We start from the raw sequence: 19,872 nt of genomic DNA on the forward strand, positions 1-19,872 counted from the left end.
ACCCTTATGCCATTCCAGAAGTATCCCAGCTAACACAGAACGTTGTATATGTATGACTTTCTTCAGATAAACAAAGATTTTTAGGAAATAATCTCAACGTAAGTCTAGGATATCATTTGAATTATTTAACACTGTTAATTAAAGTTGGCATGAAATGAAATGTAGGCTATTATTTTGGTTCAAACACAAAAAAACAAGGCCTATTGGAAACCAAATGTACATTACCGAACAAAGATTTCAACAAATAAGTTTAAAATAATAAATAAATACACTTTCCAAAGTGTACGGTTACCATAATATTTAAACAGTAGTGTGGCAGGACTGGTTTCTGTTGTAATTTCCAGTCATATATTTCTGTTTTCTTGCATACAGTGTATTTCTTCTTCTTCTTCTTCAGAAGAGAAGTATTTCAGGAGCAAGAAAGAAGCTGTTTAGCACTTAAACAACGGATATTTAGATCTTCCTTAAGATTTGAATATTTTATATTTGACTTTATGTATATTTGACTTCCTCCACCAGTCTTCACATAAGGTGTGCAGCTTGTTGTGTTAGGGCATATGCAGAAACAGTTTTGTGTATTATTGAGGTGTGGCGCAGGTGCCTAACATTTCTCTCCGTACTGAAGGAACACTTCGAGGAGAGCTGTCTAAGTGGCCTGGCCTCTGTTTCCAGCTAGTTTTGCATTCCAGCACAAGACAATGAATTAATTGTTTAATACCACAGAACCGAAGAATTGGAACCGAGAGTCGAGTGTGAAAAAGGCAAGTTCAGTTATTGTGTATTTCATCATATTTTCTTGATAAGTTTCAGCTGGGTCTAACAAGTTCTAGTTAAATGTTGAGTATAGGCCTGTGTTCAGAAGTATTGGAATATATCAGTAAGTCAGACTGAAGTCTGTAAATAAAAGAACAAATGTATTTCTTATAACACTGGAGGACATTTAGCAAAATTAGGACAAAACTTTTTTTTAAACAAGGTAAAATGTGATACATGCTCACCAAAAAGAGAGGACTTATAATATAATATAATATAATATAATATAATATAATATAATATAGTTTGATAAGTTTTGTGTTGGTGTGGGTTTCTGGTGAATTGGAGACACTAAATTGTCAGTAAGTGTAAATATTTGACCCTTACAGAAAAACCAGATGAATTGCATGTTTCACACGTGATCTCATGGGTTTCACATGGAAATTTATATAGGATTCACACAAAAATGTTCCAAAAGCACACAATTCCCGTGTGCAAAACACGTTTCACATGTGACCGACATATTTCACATGTGCTTTTAACATGTTTTTACAAATGTTTTCACATGTACATGTTGTCACATGTTTTTTTTTTTTTTTTTTTTTTTTTTGCAAATTCATGTGGATTTGAATTCAAGGGTACTGTGATGGACGTCCTGCCTATGGACTGAGACGGGATAGGCAATACATTGGTTTGGAAACTGAATCTTTATGTTTTAAACTAAAACCAAGAAGTCAATAACCAAACTGAACTAATAGTGCAAAAGTGTCACTATATTGCCCCGTTTTACAATAACCTTAGATTTAATGTCATAAATGAATGCTCTTAATGCTCACTTTGTAGCTATTGTGTGCCACTTTCAATTATATAGTTTTCAGACATAGTTTTCAGTGAATTTTGTTATTGTTCTGTACAATTGATCCCTGTACGGGACAAGCGGTTTGGAAAAAGGGTGGATAATACCATATAATACAGCTGCCCTTCTTTCCCCTTTCTTGTCTTTTTGTGAAATGTAATTTTGTACTGACTATCTTTACCCCTATATTTTCTCCCTTTTCATATTTTGCCCCTCCTTATTTTGTAGTCTCTCTCTCTTTTTCATATTTTAATCACTGTTATAATTTTTTTTAAAATTTCATTAAAGTTATAGGTAGCTGCTCTTCAAAGAAAAAGTCCCAATCAAGTTGGATATTGAATATAGTGAATCGTATGAATAGCCGAAGACTAAACTGAGATTACACGACCACATGATTAAAGCCTCAATAGTTGTTTCTTTTGATCAGTAAAAGTGCTCATTCTAATGGCTCTTTCCTGAACTGGTCCAGCTTCAGTGGGCAGTGACTTCCTTCCCCTCTCCGTGGCTGGACCCCTCATTCACACGGTTTAGGAATGTGTTCATACCATTCAGGATATTAATCTTTACGTTTTATATGACAACCGAGGAGTCAAGACCCGAACTGAACTCAGTCTACAACAGTGAGTGTCACTGTAAGGCTCTTTTTTATATTGTGGTTCACGGTTTGTAGCAATTGTGTGCCACTATAATTATACCTGTAGATTAGTTTTGTTCATGTCATTTTCCGATATTGTGTATTTTGTTGCATCAGTATTTACTTATATTTCTTTGATGGTATGATAAGAATCTCGAAACTGGGACTCGTACTACTTTATTACTTTGCTGTGGTATTGCAACAGACTTGATTGTGAAAATGTTAAAATAAGACAGCAAGTGTTTTGATTGTATTCTCAATGCAGTATTATTATGTGTTCAAGCACGAAGTGCTGAAAACCTATTGTAATCGCTATTTGAAAAAAAAAAATTCCCCTAAAACGCATCATGCAGCCCAAACCGTAAGGCCTAGAGACTTGAAACTCGGCCAGATGGTAGGCCACACTTTTGGGGAGAACCTATCAGAGTATGACACCGATTGGCTCATAGGTGGCGCTACAGCAACCAAAAGTACTAAATTGCTCATAACTCATAGACCGTTGGTCCAAGCCTCAAGCTTTTTACACCACTGCGATTCTTAGCTCAAGACGGACAAGATGTATATCTCCGATTTCGATTGAAAAAAGTTATGTCTGATTTTGTCCAAAACCTACTTTTGCGAACTAGTCCCTGGTTTTTCGCATGATCGGAACCAAAACAGTCTAGGCCTATTCTCTGGACTCTCTAGATCAATAATTATCGGAAAAAAATTGAAATTTTGCATTTGGGTGGCTGTAACAGGGTCATTTAGAAAAGGGGCGTGGCAAAATACAGTCAAAAGCTTATAAATCATAAATAAAAACTCAGAACTTCACAAAAATTGATGAGCATATGTGTCATAACATGGTGAAGAACTATGCAAAGTTTCATACAGATCGGACCATAGGTGGCGCTATAACTGTTAAAAAGCTTCAAAACCATGTATTTCCTATGGTAAATTGCCTGTATTAGCTGTACATCGTCTTTTCCATCTACGGTCATATAATGTTCAAAACCATCATAAATCATTCTAGAATGTGGCATATCATGGTATATGATATAGAGGCTAGAGCAGGGTAAATCGTGGTGAATCATACTAGAACTTGGTATATCATGGTAAACTATGGTAAATCATGCCAGATTCATGGTAAATCATACTGGAACATGGTAAATCGTGAAAAATCACACTAAAGTTTGGTATATCATGGTAAATCATGCTGAAACAAGGTTCATTCCATCTATGATGTCAGTTGTTAAATGCTTGCTAAATAAAACTTAATGTCTTTTGATGCTTTTGAGCTTAACTGCCTTAACTGCATGAACACCGCTAAATGCTGCTTGCAGCTTTAATTTCATTTTTATTACTGTTTCACTGAAAAAGAATGTTATCTGTACACTTTATGTACACCCAGTTTTAATGGGCGGCTGTCAACTGGTTGTTTAACTTTGGTGGTGACAAAACACTTTTTGTCAGGCAACTGAGAGTTGAATGAGTTACTATATATATGTGTACACACACACACACACACACACGCACGCACGCACGCACGCACACGCACACACACACACGCACGCACGCACGCACGCGCGCGCGCGCACGCACGCACGCACGCACACACACACACACACACACACACACACACACACACACACACACACACACACACACACACACACACACACACACACACACACACACACAGTATACTAACATCTTATGGTAGACCATTTGTGTTGTGACTGGATATTTTATTTTATTAAAAGGAATAGTTCACTCCAAACGTAAAATTCTGTCATTATTAACTCCTTTACATCCTCATATTGATTCTTACCTTTAGAGTTTATTCTCTCTTTTTGGTGGAACACAACAGGAGAATAGGAGCAGAATGTTGACAGCTATCATATGGCTTCAAAAGACAGGGCCTCTTTTATGTTTTGTATTTTTCCATTTAATTTCATTTTAATTTTATATTTCCTATGGGTTTGGAATGATATACATACAGAATTTCCATTTCTGGGTGAACTATCCCTGTCATTGTCAGTCAACTATTCTTTTCAGGATGACTAAAATGTTGCAATACCGCTCTAACCAGTAGGGGGCGTCACAAAACAAAGCTACTAACTCAAACCATAACTTTTTTAAAAACTCTTGCCAGCAACCCACTTTCTTTTCTATGTGCATTTCCAGTGATCCACCGGTTTCATCCATTTCACCATGACACCAAGACCGCCATTAAAACCAACTAAAACACTTCATGCCAACACCACAACAGCTGCTCCGGGGTTCCTGCCCTCTTTACTGGACAGGATTCCTTGTGAGTATATCATATGAATGCTCTTTTCAGCACCTGCTCCACGGGCCCCTATCTAATTCCACGCTCTGTGCACATTTCTTGCTTCTCAATTTTCACTTGCTACAAGTTTAACTTCCCCTGAGTCTCCTGGCCGTGGTCTCCCCTCATCCTTCAGATGTGTTTCATGGTGCTATACTGGACCGCTGCTTTGCTACCGTGATGAAAGATGGAATATTGTTGTTTTTGTCACAACAGTGCCAAGATGGGCCATCTATGCTATATTCGCCGCCATCCTCCTGCTGATTCTTATCTGCATGATATGCTGCTGTGTAAAATGCTGCTGCAAAGGGAAAAAGAAGCGGAAGAAGAAGCTGGAACAGAAGATTAGTATGAAAGGGATCTCAGGAACTACAACCGCAGCACTGGTGAGAGATGGACCGCCCATGCTTGTGGATGCTGGATAATTTTTTCTTTTAGTCAGCAATAAGTTTAAATGGAGCAAAATCTTAGAGAAGAGATATCAACATGTCACACACTCTACTCAGTTTTTCTAAGAAATCAAAGTTGTTTAAAGTCAAAGTAAATTAAAAAGTTAAATAGTTCTCCTCAAATACTTCCATGCTTTTAACATTAAGTTTATTACCTGTAATCTTACAGTATATCAACATTTGTGATTTTAAAGGGTGGTATGTAATTTCTGTGGCAAGATGGCAAAGAAAATACAATTGTTGTTAAACAGGTTTCCTCAAACACTCCCATCATCTGCTATTGGTTGAAAAACCATAGTCCCGCCTCCAAACTCGTGCCATTGGCTGACACTGTTGCTATGTGAGGTTAATCAAAAGGTCAATAATAATGCAGCATAATACCTTGGAACACTATCTGTTAGCATTCCCATTCATGCCAAAGGGATTACTTCACCTTTAAGTGGAAAATCAGAGACAAAGTTGATACTTAACTCTTTCCCTGCCAGTTTAGAAAAAAAAAAGTTGCCAGCCACCGCCAGCATTTTTGATCACTTTCAGAAAACTTTCTTGGCCCCCAGATTGAATATTTTGTTGTATGAATGTCTGAACATGCAATATATAAAAAAAAGACGAAAGAAAAGAGAGAAACAACAGTTTTTTTTTAGCTTCATGCTTTCTTTGTTCTCTCTCAAAAGATGTGTAATAGTGCCCCCTACTATATAACAGTCAAAACATGGATTGCTTGAAATTTCTGTCAATGGCGGGAAAGAGTTTGTCATAACGGAAAAATACCATCAATGGCGGGTAAAGAGTTAACTGAAACATATCTGAGAGCAATAAAATATTCCTCTGGGTGGCATTCACTAAGGGGATTGTGGATGTACTGACAGGTCCAGCTTGAGACTGAGGATGTGGAGTATGGATCAGACCAACAGAGGGGAAAACTGCAGTATTCACTGGAGTTCAATGCATCCATTTCAGAGGTAAATGCATCACTTTCACTGATTTTACAGCGGTGCCCTCAACTGGCAGGAAGTATGAACTAATTAACTTTCATTCACCGAGTTCAGGGGTGTCCAAACCTGTTCCTGGAGGGCCACTGTCCCGCAGAGTACCTAAACTCTCCTGCCTGGAAGTTTCTAGTATGTCTAGTTCGACCTTGATTAGCCGGTTCAGGTGTGTTTAATTGGGGCTAAACTCTGCAGGACAGTGGCCCTCCAGGAGCAGGACTGGACACCCCTGACCTAGGCTGAATCTGAATTTGCCCCCTAAACCCTCAATCACTGTTCCCTACATTAGTTCACTAATACAGTTTGAAAAAGTGAATGAAAATGAGTGAGCGAATTCGGACAGCCGTTGAGCGCACATCGGTTGTACACTCGCTATTGCGGTGCAATGTGGGATCGAATGAGTGCACTCAAAGTCCACTATGCTTTCGGACATCACTTCAAATGGCTGTCCCTTCAAATAATGCCATATTTGAGGGTATAGTATATGGGGCGATTTCAGATTCAGCCCTAGTTCATACATCTGTCCATTCCAAAATGCAAATATCTTTTAAGGAAATAATCAGAAGTATGCACAATGCACAAACAGAAATAGCTATGTCTAAAATAGTATAAAGCAGTAGTAGAAAGTATGATATTTACATTGATGTTCTGTCATAATAACCCGAAGGACACTTAAATCTTCACTGAATCTATGAAAGTGCGTAGTGACCAAAGGTATTAAACCAAATCAAAACTACCTTGTTTTAAGTCACCATTATTTGTCTTAATTTGTATTGCTCTGCTTACACAAGACACTCTATCAATTAACTTAAAGATACTTTCCAGTCCAACTCTTAATTTAAAACTTGTTTAGCAAAAAAAAAAAAAAAAAATACATACATAGACAGGCCTGTTAATTGTATTTACTGTAAAGTCTGATTAAACCAGAGGTTGCGACCAACTTTACTTCAGTATTGTGACGTATTTCTGAGTGAAACAGAATATTGAATTATGAATATTAAAGGATGGGGCTACAGGAACGTACACCATTCCAGTGAGGAATAAATTCACAGATTTTGACTAAAGATTACTAAAACAAACATTTATTTGTGTGGATTATTTGCATGGATGAATTGTTCACCACAAGACTTGGCCACTAACAATGTAAATAGGGTTTTGAATTCGTGTGGACTTTAAGAATAAGCATTTAGATAAAACTGTTTTTAAGATCATAAACCTATATGCTGTACCACATTTCTCATCAGCTGACCGTAGGAATAAAAGAAGCTGCCGCTTTGAAAGCGATGGATTCAGGAGGGACATCTGACCCTTATGTGAAAATCTACATCCTTCCCAACAAGTCCAAAACATTTGAGACGAAAGTCTTCAGGAAAACCCTTAACCCTGTGTTCAATGAAAATTTCAAATATCAGGTAAACCATGAGGCATGAATCATTCACGTCATATATTCATGTGGTGGAAAACTGTTATCAGAATTCTGTTATCAGCTCGAACAATGACCTGATGCTTGCTCAAGCTCATTAAAATTTAGTTGTCAACTCTTTCCCCGCCAGTTTTTTTGAAAAAAGTTGCCAGACACTTTTTGCTTGAATATCTGAATATGCAATATATCAAAAGAAAGAACAGAGCCTTCGCTTTTAAACAAAAAGCCTGTTTATTCTAGCTTCATGTTTTTTTTATATCAACATTTGAATGTGGGTAAGTTTCTTAAAAAAAGCTACATTTTGAGCAAAAAGCTGATAAAAACGTGTTTTTATCAACAACTTCATCCAGATCAGATTCAGAATGATGATCAAAGCATAGATGGATGAGATCAAGTCCATCAACATCCCCAATGCTTCACAGTCGTAAACTTTTCCTGGGTCCACATTTCATTCAGTAACATTAGGCAGTTTTGATTTATATGCTGTTAAATGGTGATGATCGTGTTATTTTACATATGCTATCGCTTGTTTCTGCTTCTTCTTCACCTGTATTTTGATCAGGAGATTCTGTACTCTTTCAGAAAAAATGTCATAGCGCCCCCTACCGTATAACAGTGAAAACAGAGAGAGCCGGAAATTTCCGTCAATGACGAGTTACATTTACAGCCTAGTTAGAGTAACTAAACACTGATATGTTGTTTTCACCACTTTTATTTTAGATCCCTCAGAAGGAGCTGATTGAGTCGATATTGGTGATGCAAGTCTATGACTTTAACAAATTCTCCAAACATGACATCATTGGTGAGATCAGACTGAATCTGTCCACAGTGGACTGGAATCATGTGATCGAGGAGTGGAGGGATCTGAGCAAAGCTTCCAAACATGAGGTTCAGTTCAGTACTTCAATCCACGTCAAGTTCAATGTCATTTTTAATGTGGCTAGTTCACATCCATTATATTCATATGAAGTGCAAAGTGTCATCCTCTACTAACAGGTTTATAAGTTGGGGGTCCCAGAGAGTTGTTTTTCCCCTTCTCTTTCTATTCCTTTGGTATGACTTACACTGAATATGGAAAGAAACAAATCTTTTGACAATGACTACAGCAGATGGATTTTGTTTCCATTACGTCACCATAGAACATCATGTAAAATTACAGCTAGTCCCCCTGGAACAACCTTATGTTAAGTGTCCTACTCAATGGCGTAATGATGATAGCTTATGCGTCAACACTTGTCCAGACCAAATGATTGGTTGGGTCAGGAAAACCTGTAAGTCTACGATCTGACCCCATGCAAGTCAATAGGTTTAGAGCTAAGAGCATTCTCTATGCATAACATGCCTGCTAACTGCATCTTTCATCTTGTGCCCATGTAATAGCAAGAGCATCTGGGAGAGATCTGCTTTTCTCTTCGTTATGTCCCGACTAGTAGTAAACTCACTGTGATCATACTAGAAGCCAAGAACCTGAAGAAGATGGACCAGGGAGGCTCTTCAGGTGAGACACTCACATACTAGAATGTCCTACATCCTCAAAAGTCTTGTCTGCAATCACTCCTGGAAAACAGACTTTGGAAAACCATGCCTCTACCTACATTTTTGAGTGGCTCCTTCTATGAAACTATGTTATGACCTCAAAACACTTTTACCATATTGCATGATTTGTAAACTTATACATTTTCAGGTCTGCATCACATAATGTGTATGTATGGGTTTCTGATTTAGTAAACTTGTTCGGTAGCTCACCTAGTACCGGATTGCACTTATAAAGGAGCTCAAAGTCTTGTAGAAGCAAACTAAATGTCATGGTTGCTTCAGCAAACCTATGCATTTTATCTATGCATTTGCTTTTGTTAACATTATCGGTTCGGGTTAAGTGTAGGTGGTAAGTTATTTTCAAACGCAATATAACATCTTTAAGCACTTCTCACTGGACATTTCATTTCTGAACCGCTGCGATACGTACAACAACCAATGTAATAAAACATTGCCAAATTCACGTTCATTTGTTTCTGATAAACCTGAACACTCTTTTTCCAGCACTTACAAGACAATGAAGGTGCCATTTTTTCGAACAGTAGGTTGAAAAAGTGTCATATCCTCAAGTTTTTTAGCCATTGCATTCTTTCAGAGAGGGCTGTAACCACCATAGGCATTAAAGGGGAAAGTCCCCCACAAATAATTGGAAATGGCCAAATTGTCCCCCATAATATTTTTTTATATTTCTTAATGCTGTTAGGATGGCAGACAGTTCAAAAATGTATATTAGGCTGGTCTGCCTCAGCGGTCTAACAGCGCTCGGCAATGACTACGTTTACAAGCAGCCAATATTCGGGTTATGGTCGGGTTAAGGTCACTATTCGGGTTTCTGAAACATTAGGAATAACCCGTTTTAGCGTCTGGACTTACGGACAACCTTAAGACGCAATATGCGTCATTTCCGATTCTTCTTCGTGTATCCAAAGACAACAACAACAGCAGCAGCACGCGGATAATGAATAGTTCGGGGCAGATAGCGATCGCCTTTGTTTGCGCTTTGGTGCTGGTACTGACCTCGCTCCAAATGTATGCTGTGCTGCGTCTCGCCATGTTTACTTCCGGTATACTGCACCCGGGTTTTTGTATGCGCCGAGAAGTTCCTCTACTAGAAAAGACCAAGATTCCTTGCGAATAGAACATGCGCAGAACACAAATCACTATTGGGATATGCCGATACGCGTTTACATGACCAAAAATTCGGGTTAGAAAAGGGGTACCCCAGGGATCATATCCGGGTTTTTAAAATCTGGGATATGAGCATATTCGGGTTTTTGCCGGTGTTTACATGGCCGTGCGCGAAAGGGTATTGCTAATATTCCGGTTTTGAACGGGTTATTGGCTGCATGTAAACGTAGTCAGTGTCAAAATGATGGCCAATCAGATCAAGAAGGCGGGGCTTAATGTTCACTGAAGATGAAAGTGAATTCCAACCCGACGCTTTTAGTTTTTACAGTGAAAAAGTGCGTGCATGGTTAGATATAAGTAGCTAAACATTTAATATTTGACAACTGTTTTACGATGGATATTAACGACCCACAGTAACTTATGGTGATGCAAATTACTCAACCTTTTTAATGTAATTCCGTCATTTAAATTATATCATTCATAACTGATTGTGATGAGACAATCAGAGACAATGAGACAACGTTTTTTTTTTAAATGTTATTCACAACAATATATGTTATAATTAGGCCTAGAACGTCTTTTACCATTCTTGTTTCCTCTTTATTCCATTAAATCCCCTTTAAACCATTTTTCAATATAGAGTAGGTTTAGCATAGAAATTGATTAATAGTTCTGTTTTTTTTTGTTCTGTAGACCCTTATGTGAAAGTTCAATTGGTTCTAGATAAGAAGAAGTGGAAGAAGAGGAAAACATCAGTGAAAAAGCGAACATTGAATCCATACTTTAATGAATCTTTCACTTTCGAAGTGTCGTTTGAACAGATTCAGGTGAGTAATACCTAGAGACTGCTTGCTTAGATGAATCAAGAGTCTAAAATCTGGATCCATTGTACAGATCTTCAGGACTCAATGTACGGACCCCTAAAGGGACATACAGATGGGGGGGGGGGATTTTATTTCATTGCGTTTGCATTCGCTGGTAAACCTTTGAGTTCCACAGAGGAACTTTGCGTTTGCTCGCAAAACTTCTTGCATTCTTTGCAAGCTTTGTTTTTCAGAGGAAGGCAAAACGTTTGCAAGCAAATGTAAAGTTTTTTGAAAAGTTTTGAAAGTGAATGCAAAGCATTGAAAATTTTTCCCCATCTCATATATTTTCCATTTTCATGTCCTTTTAGGAGCTTAGTACCATTGTGATGTTCGTCCTCAAATATTTGGCGAGTTTTCTACTGAGGTGAAAAAAAAAACCTCAGTTTGAATTGCTTCGGTTTGATTCATTTCTGTGAATAAAACACAACAACTAAGGTTGTAATATCACAAAATCATCCCTACATTATGATTCCAACCACGTCAAACACTTCATTTCAAGACGATTTTATTCACTCATTTTTCCTCATACAGAAAGTCCAGCTGGTCATCTCAGTGTGGGATCATGACAAAATGAGCAGAAATGATGCGATTGGCAAGATCTATCTGGGCTGTGATGCTACAGGAAACCAGCTGCGTCACTGGGCGGATATGCTGTCCAACCCACGCAAACCTGTGGCTCAATGGCACACATTACTCTCTGCTGAACAGGTGGACACAACGCTGGCCTTGAAGCACACGTTAAAGATCCCATTTACAAACAAAAACTTTTGAGAAAACTCTACTAATATGACACAATGTTCACAACCAGAAGTTGTTTCCATTCCTTTATGCTTTTTATGCCCAGACTAAGGACCAATAAGAAAAAAATCTTATTTTTGAATGATTCGCCAATTAATTTGTGTCCCTGCACATAAGTTCCTGCTATCTATTATATATATATATCTCCTTTTTTGTAGTTATATTGCTGCTGTATTTCAAGTAAGTCTTAACATAAATGTATTTGTATGAATAAAACCCTAATTGAGATCAAAGCCCTGCAAAGCCCTTATCATGTTTTAAAGTGTGGGATAAAAAAATTATACATACAGTCAAGAGCATAAGTTTGATTTTGACATGGGTGATTTTTATGTTCTCATCAATTTCATGATCTCAAAGCCTTTATTTGTAGATTTTGTTGCCAACCCACTCATAACTCATAACATAATTTTGATTATGTAAACCAACACAACAACATTACAATTTAGCTTTCTGTACTTTACACTGGAATATCTAACAAGCATGCATTCACAACTGAGAGAAAAACGTTATTCAGGGACTGAAATGAAAGTTTTAAGTCTACATTGACTTCAGTGAATCAATTCTGTAATGTTATAGCTGTGTATGTAGAGCACTTAAAGGCAGGGTGTTTTTCAGGTGGTGAGAGTCATGAAATTTGGCATGAAATGGAAGTTGAGAGTCTTTTCTTCCCTATTGGGACTTATACTCGAGTGCAACGTCTTCTCAACAAAACAAAATGTAGGGCGGGACTTGAATTCGTCAAACAGAAATTTATTAATTGGTTGTGCTTTGCTGTTGGTGGATCTCATGTGAGTGACAAGTTGTTCCTCCCTCACGACATGAGAGAAGAGATGTCGCTGCAAGTGGGATTAAAGTTATTTTGATGAGAGATTATGAGGACACATGAATAAAAAAATGTGCACAGATAAATAATTTCTTATAAAACACTGCAATTTTCCATAAATTTTTTTATTTAAATATACAGCTCAGGAAAAAGATTAGGAGACCATTGCAAAATTATCAGTTTCTCTGTTTTTACTATTTATAGGTAGGTGTTTGGGTAAAATTAACATTTTTGTTTTATTCTATAAACTACTGACAACATTTTTCCCAAATTCCAAAAAAAAATCTATTGTCATTTAGAGCATTTATTTGCAGAAAAAGACAACTGGTCAAAATAACAAAAAAGATGCAGTGTTGTCAGTCCTCGCATAATGGAAAGAAAATAAGTTTATTTACATATTTATTTTTAAACACAATACTATTGTTTTAACTTAGGAAGAGTTCAGAAATCAGCATTTGGTGGAAGAACCCTGATTTTCAATCACAGCTTTCATGCATCTTGGCATGCTCTCCACCAGTCTTTCACATTGATGTTGGGTGACTTTATGCCTGGTGCAAAAATTCAAGCAGCTCGGCCATCCATCCATCTTCCTCTTGATCACATTCCAGAGGTTTTCAATGGGGTTCAGGTCTGGAGATTGGGCTGGCCATGACAGGGTCTTGATCTGGTGGTCCTCCATCCACACCTTGATTGACCTGGCTGTGTGGCATGGAGCATTGTGCTGCTGGGAAAACCAATCCTCAGAGTTTGGGCAACATTGTCAGAGCAGAAGGAAGCAAGTGTTCTCCTAGGACAATCTTGTACGTGGCTTGATTCATGCGTCCTTCACAAAGACAAATCTGCCCGATTCCAGCCTTGCATGACTTCAGCCCTGCCCCTATAGGAGCCTGTTTCGAACCGTCCTCACTGCACTTCACCCCAGCTGCCGTTTGCCTTTCTTTTTGTAGGTCACTTGATGTCATTCTCCGGTTGTTGAGTGACATTCGAATGAGTTGGCGGTCAGTGGAGAATCGTTTTCGCCCTCTGCCGGTCTGTAGCTTTGTTGTCCCCAATGTCTGTTGCTTGACCTTGTTCTTATGAACATTTTTTAAAAATTCTTATGATTTTTTTCTAATGAATTTTTTTATTTTAAGGATGGAAGCAACCCGACGCTCACTGTATCCCTCTGCCAGTAAAGCGATATTTGAACCCTTCTTTTCCTCACTCAAAACTTTCCTTTTCAACTCTTTTGGCATGGTCAATAGTTATTTTTTGAGTCCAAATACTTTTGATGTACTACTAGTACTGTTTTTGCCATCCAGCTGCAAGAGGATAGTGATGACCACAGCAGTGGTTTTTATTCTTTTCCTCATTAAATAAGATTTGGTTCAGGTGATCACCTAATCAGCAGCATTCAGTAGAATTAGGTGTGCCTGTGTTGGAATTCAACAGACACTGGAATGGAATGGCTGCCATGCATGTAGAGATGCTGATTTAAGAAACATTTGGAGTGGTCTCTTAATTTTTTCCAGAGCTGCATATATCTAGATTACTTTAAAAATGAATGTCCATTGATGAGTCTGAAAGAAAATCTGACGGGTGTAGGCTACTGTTGATATACAAAACAGATAAACCGCACTCTCTTATTTCAAAGTTGTTTCATTCAGTTTAACAACATTAAGTTGTTAAACTTTATCATTCAACTGAACTGTGCACGTGTGTTTTGAACACTTACCTTATTCGTACTCTGTCCATGCATTAAATGCACATTCGAGAGCAGGTTTCAAACATATTTACTTTAACTTCTCAGGTAATGTCAATGGAAAGACCCACAACAATGGTTACATATAAATGTATTTTAATCGTTTGATCAAACTTACTGCTAGAGAAGATTCAGTAGTCGCTGGCTATTGGTAGGGATAGTCCCTAGTGTCCCTGTTAAATTCTACACCTTTGCACTCAGTGCTGAGGTTTAGAAAACAGACGCGATACAGTTGTTTCAGGTTTGCCGTGTTCACACACACGCACATACATGTTGATTTCTCTTGTGAATACAGTAAGCACAAGATAAGGGTGTGAGTATCAGGCTGTCAGCACACTTGTGGGCCAATTACAGCATTTTAATGAGGTTTCTTCCTTTGAGCAACTTTACAGAATGCAAAAGGCTGGAGAATTCATTAGTTGCTTTTGCACAGTCACGTTTTAAACACTCAGGTACATTTTAAAATGCATAATTCAGAATTCATTGTTTTATCTCATCAACAAGTACATTGGAAGATGGTAGAGATAATTTTTTACCTTTTTCATATGTCCATAATATGTTGTATTTTGTATTTTAAATCTCTATCTGAATGAAACTGAAAAAATAAAATAAATCAAATGTTACATGAATAAAAATGTAAAGAAATTCAGAAGAAAATAATTGTGAGCCCATTATGTGTTGTTGTGCAGTTGCTAAGTTGTTCTGAATTGCTGTTAGATGTTTTTTTTACTGGCCTAGGTCAAAAAACAGTAATAATATTCTGGTCCCTGGGTATTGTATTATAAATATAAAAACTGTTATTTATTTTAAAATAAAGGGCTTATTATCTATAGTTATCGATTTATTTAAAGTCTATTTAAATTGATCAAAAGCGACAGTAAACACATTTATAATGTTACAAAGGATTTCTGTTTCAAAAAACTTTTTAACTTTCTATTTTTCAAAGAATCTTAAAAAAAGTTTCCACAAAAATATGAAGCAGCAAAAACTGTTTTCAACATTGATAATAATCAGAAATGTGATTTGAGCAGCAAATCTGCATGATTTCTGAAGGATCGTGTGACATTGAAGACTGGGGTAATGATGCTGAAAATCCAGCTTCAGCATTCAATTAAAATATATTTAAATTGAAAACAGCTATTTTAAATTGTAATAATATTTCACATTATTACTGTATTTACTGTTTTGATCAAATAAATGCAATCTGATTTGGGAACAATTTCCTTTATCGAGACCATTTCCCTTAACCATCACAAAGGAAACCACACAGCAGGTTTATGATCAGCAGAGATGGTAAACACTGTTGACATGACCTTTGGAGTCTTTACTTCTAGAGATCATAGTGCAGCTTTGGTCTCTGATCAAAGGATTATTCCTACTACAATTTACCATGCTGATCAGAATATAGCCACCTGCAAATCCAGCAATTGCCAGGATTAAAGGAATTGAGATAATGGTAGAAATGTAATCAGATTGCTTTTTTTAAAGTAATGAGTAAAGTAAAGATTACTTTTAAATGTACAACAAAATATCTGAGTTACTTTTTCAAATAATTAAAGCAAGTTACCGGTACTTTGCTTTCCCATTTATTGCCTGACACCTTTAATTGATGATCTTTACAACGGACCTGAATCAACACTGAACTGACTGTAAAGCTGCTTTGAAGAAATCTGTATTGTATAAAGAGCTATACTGTATAAATAAAGGTGACTTGACTTGACTGTCCCCATGTTAAGGGAAATCGGGAATAAGTGCAGAGGCAATGTGTGTGAATATGATGTTATTGTAGTTCTAGACTAGATGTGAGCAGGCTCACCTCACTTGCACAAAAACAGATTCAATATTCCTCAAAATGAATAAAAAGAGTGAAATGCAAATTGCAGAAAATGCTAAATATTACCCAAACGTGCAATAATTAATATTTGAAAGAATACAGATATACTTAATGTATTTAATCTCACTTCATTAAGCAATGGCTTTGTTTCTGACCTTCAATGACACAATTCATTCATACCAATACGCAAAAATTTAATTACTTAAGATAAACATCATGTTTGTGTTTCATTTAGTGAGGAATGTGGAGATCCCCTCGGTGGAGCACGTAGTTGCTATGCAATTGTGTCCAAAGAGCGCTGCCGCCTGGCGGTGTAATTCGCATCTCTCATCCTGTAAGTTCTCGTCCGATCTCACGTTCAAGGCTTGCATCTGCATGCCATGGCTCTCCTGCAGGTGTACCAGGCCAAGGAGTTGCACGAGGATAGTTCTGATCCAGAGCTTGATGCAGGAGCTGCGCACACTTTTGTCGCATGTACTGTAGGCGAGGTTCGTCGCTGTGCTCCCTGGGTCAGATGATGTCCACGTTGGTGATCGTTTACTCTCTTGAGTAGGTACTTATTTTGAGTGAGGAATTTATTAATGATCACTAAAAAGTATGTTCTATTATAGTATGAGTGTGTGTAGTATAAATGTAATCTGTACGTACTACAAATGCCAAGTTTTCATTATCATGTAACCTACCAGTGTCAGTTTAATCGCTTCACTGTCATTTACAAATCCTCTTGGGATAATCTCGCCGGAAGTAGTAGGTCATCCGGGTGCTTTTTGCTGTACGGGTTTACTGTGAATTCGGACATATTTCTTTTGTCTCATACTGTTTTTTGCCCACTATTTAGTAGAGAAGTATACCATTTCAGATGTAGCCATAGTAATATGAGGGCTTCGAAAGCCTTTAAAAGGTAACTCAACCCCTGGTCAGAGCCTGTCTCCAACCACTGGCAATATTTGAAAAATGCTGGAAAAGTGGGCAGGGCCCAGCGGAGGGGGGGCGTGCACTTGAGGCCCACGTCTCTCTGTAGGCAAGGGCGTGGTGATCTGATGCCTGCTTACGTCACACAGTACCACAACATCCGATAGGAAAATTCTGCCTCCTTACCGTGATGGAGGGGTTTGAGTGCCTGAATGATCCTAGGGGCTATGTTGTCTGGGGCTATATGCCCCTGGTAGGGTCTCCCAAGGCAAACAGGTCCTAGGTGACGGGTCAGACTAAGAGCGGTTAAAAAAAAACACCCTTATGACAGAAATGCAAACGAGGACCGTGACGTTGCATAAGAGCGCCTGGTGGCCGGGCCTTCCCCCATGGGGCCCGGCCGGGCCCATCCCGAAGAAGCGACGTGGGGCCGCCCTCCCGTGGGCTCACCACCAGCAGGAGGGGCCATAAGGGGCTGGTGCAGATTGGATCGGGCGACAGTCGAAGGCGAGGTTCCTGACGACCTGATCACTGGACACGGAAACTGGCTTTAGGGATGTGGAACGTCACCTCGCTGGCGGGGAAGGAGCCTGAGATTGTGCGTGAGGTTGAGAGGTAGCAACTAGAGATAGTCAGGATCACCTCCACGCACAGCTTGGGCTTTGGAACCACACTCCTTGAGAGAGGATGGCCTCTCTACCACTCTGGAGTTGCCCATAGTGAGAGGCGGCGTGCTGGTGTGGGTTTGCTTATAGCCCCCCAGCTCAGCCACCATGTGTTGGAGTTCACCAAAACGAGAGTGTCGATTCCCTGCGCCTTCGGGTCGGGGATAGGTCTCTCACTGTCGTTTGTGCCTACGGGCCGAATGCCAGTGCAGAGTACCCCGCCCTCTTGGGGTCTCTGGGAGGGGTGCTGGAAAGTGCGAAAGTGGAAAGCGACAGTGACACCTGGAGGGGTGTGATTGGGAGGAACGGATGGCGGGGGAAGAAGCTGGACAGACTTGGCAGACCCAAACGTACTGTGAGGGTCTGTTGGGAACGTTTGGCCGAGCCCCCTGTCAGAGAGATCTTCAACTTCCACCTCTGGCGGAGCTTCGACCAGATCCCGAGGGAGTCGAAGTGGTGAGTCCGAGTGGTGAGTGGTGAGTCCGAGTGGTGAGTCCGAGTGGTGATATTGAGTCCGAGTGGACCATGTTCTCCACCTCCATTGTCGACGTGGCCGCTCAGAGCTGTGGCCGTAAGGTCTCTGGTGCCTGTCGAGGCGGCAATCCCCGAACCCGGTGGTGGACACCGGAAGTAAGGGATGCCGTCAAGCTGAAGAAGGAGTCCTATCGGGCCTGGCTGGCTTGTGGGACTCCTGAGGCAGCTGACGGATACCGGCAGGCCAAGCGGACTGCAGCAAGGGTGGTTGTGGAGGCAAAAAATCGGGCCTGGGAGGAGTTCGGTGAGGCCATGGAGAAGGACTACCGGTTGGCCTCGAAGAGATTTTGGCAAACCGTCCGGCGCCTCAGGGGAGTGAAGTAGTGCCCTACCAACGCTGTTTACAGTGGAGGTGGGCAGGTGTTGACCTCTACTGAGGATGTCGTCGGACGGTGAAAGGAATACTTCAAGGATCTCCTCAATCCCACCGACACGTCTTCCATTGAGGAAGCAGACGCTGAGGGCTCAGAGGTGGAATCGTCCATCACCCTGGCTGAAGTCACTGAGGCAGTCAAGAAGCTCCTCGGTGGCAAGGCTCCGGGGGTGGATGAGATCCGCCCTGAGTACCTCAAGTCTCTGGATGTTGTGGAGCTGTCCTGGCTGACATGCCTTTGCAACATCACATGGCGGTTGGGGACAGTACCTTTGGACTGGCAGACCGGGGTGGTGGTCCCTCTTTTTAAGAAGGGGGACTGCAGGGCGTGTTCCAACTATAGGGGGATCACACTTCTCAGCCTCCCCGGGAAAGTCTATGCCAGGGTACCGGAGAGGAGAATTCGGCCGATAGTCGAACCTCTGATTCAGGAGGAACAGTGTGGTTTTCGTCCCGGTCGTGGAACACTGGACCAGCTCTATACCCTCTCCAGAGTGCTGGAGGGTTCATGGGTGTTTGCCCAACCAATCCACATGTGTTTTGTGGATTTGGAGAAGGCATTCGACTGTGTCCCTCGCGGCATCCTGTGGAGGTGCTCTGGGAGTATAGGGTCCGGGGCCCTTTGCTAAGGGCTGGAGCTTGGCAGGAGCTTGGTTCCTATTGCCGGCAGTAAGTCAGACTTGTTCCCGGTGCATGTTGGACTCAAGTGGAGGAGTTCAAGTATCTTGGGGTTTTGTTCACGAGTGAGGGAAGGATGGAACAGGAGATTGACAGACAGATCGGTGCAGCTTCTGCAGTAATGGGATGGATGTACCGGTCTGTCGTGGTGAAGAAGGAGCTGAGCTGCAAGGGGAAGCTCTCGATTTACCGGTCAGTCTACGTTCCTACTCTCACCCATGGTCATGACCTGTGGGTCATGACCGAAAGGGCAAGATCCCGGATACAGGCGGCCGAAATGAGTTTTCTCCGCAGGGTGGCTGGGCGATCCCTTAGAGATAGGGTGAGGAGCTCGGTCACTCGGGAGGAGCTCTGAGTAGAGCAGCTGCTCCTCCACATCAAGAGGGGCCAGCTGAGGTGGCTCGGGCATCTGTTCCGGATGCCTCCTGGACCCCTTCCCGGGAAGGTGTTCCGGGCGCGTCCCACCAGAAAGAGACCCCGGGGAAGACCTAGGACACGCTGGAGGGAATATGTCTCCCGGCTGGCCTGGGAACGCCTCAGTGTCCCCCAGGAAAAGTTGGAGGAAGTAT

General features: G+C 40.3%; 2 protein-coding genes across 5 annotated transcripts in view; both read left to right on the plus strand.

Annotated features, from left to right (window-relative positions):
- LOC143721168 (troponin I, fast skeletal muscle-like) overlaps window positions 1-19,872 on the plus strand; it is a 492,195-nt gene that overhangs the window by 395,143 nt on the left and 77,180 nt on the right. The window lies entirely within an intron of this gene.
- syt8 (synaptotagmin VIII) lies at window positions 628-11,976 on the plus strand. 2 transcript variants are annotated; one of them, XM_077211277.1, is made up of 9 exons: window positions 628-761; window positions 4,410-4,536; window positions 4,771-4,940; window positions 5,873-5,965; window positions 7,237-7,404; window positions 8,136-8,303; window positions 8,796-8,913; window positions 10,773-10,906; window positions 11,477-11,976. In XM_077211277.1, exons 2-9 carry the CDS (start codon window positions 4,437-4,439, stop codon window positions 11,714-11,716), a joined length of 1,191 nt encoding a protein of 396 aa, XP_077067392.1. In that variant the 5' UTR covers window positions 628-761; window positions 4,410-4,436; the 3' UTR covers window positions 11,717-11,976. The 2 variants fall into 2 exon arrangements, with proteins under 2 accessions (XP_077067392.1, XP_077067393.1); XM_077211278.1 differs by lacking the exon at window positions 628-761 and adding an exon at window positions 2,210-2,229.

The sequence above is a fragment of the Siphateles boraxobius genome, unplaced genomic scaffold (genome assembly GCF_051911475.1).
Source record: "Siphateles boraxobius isolate OS27281-9 unplaced genomic scaffold, OSU_SipBor_1 65, whole genome shotgun sequence".
NCBI lineage: Eukaryota > Metazoa > Chordata > Actinopteri > Cypriniformes > Leuciscidae > Siphateles > Siphateles boraxobius.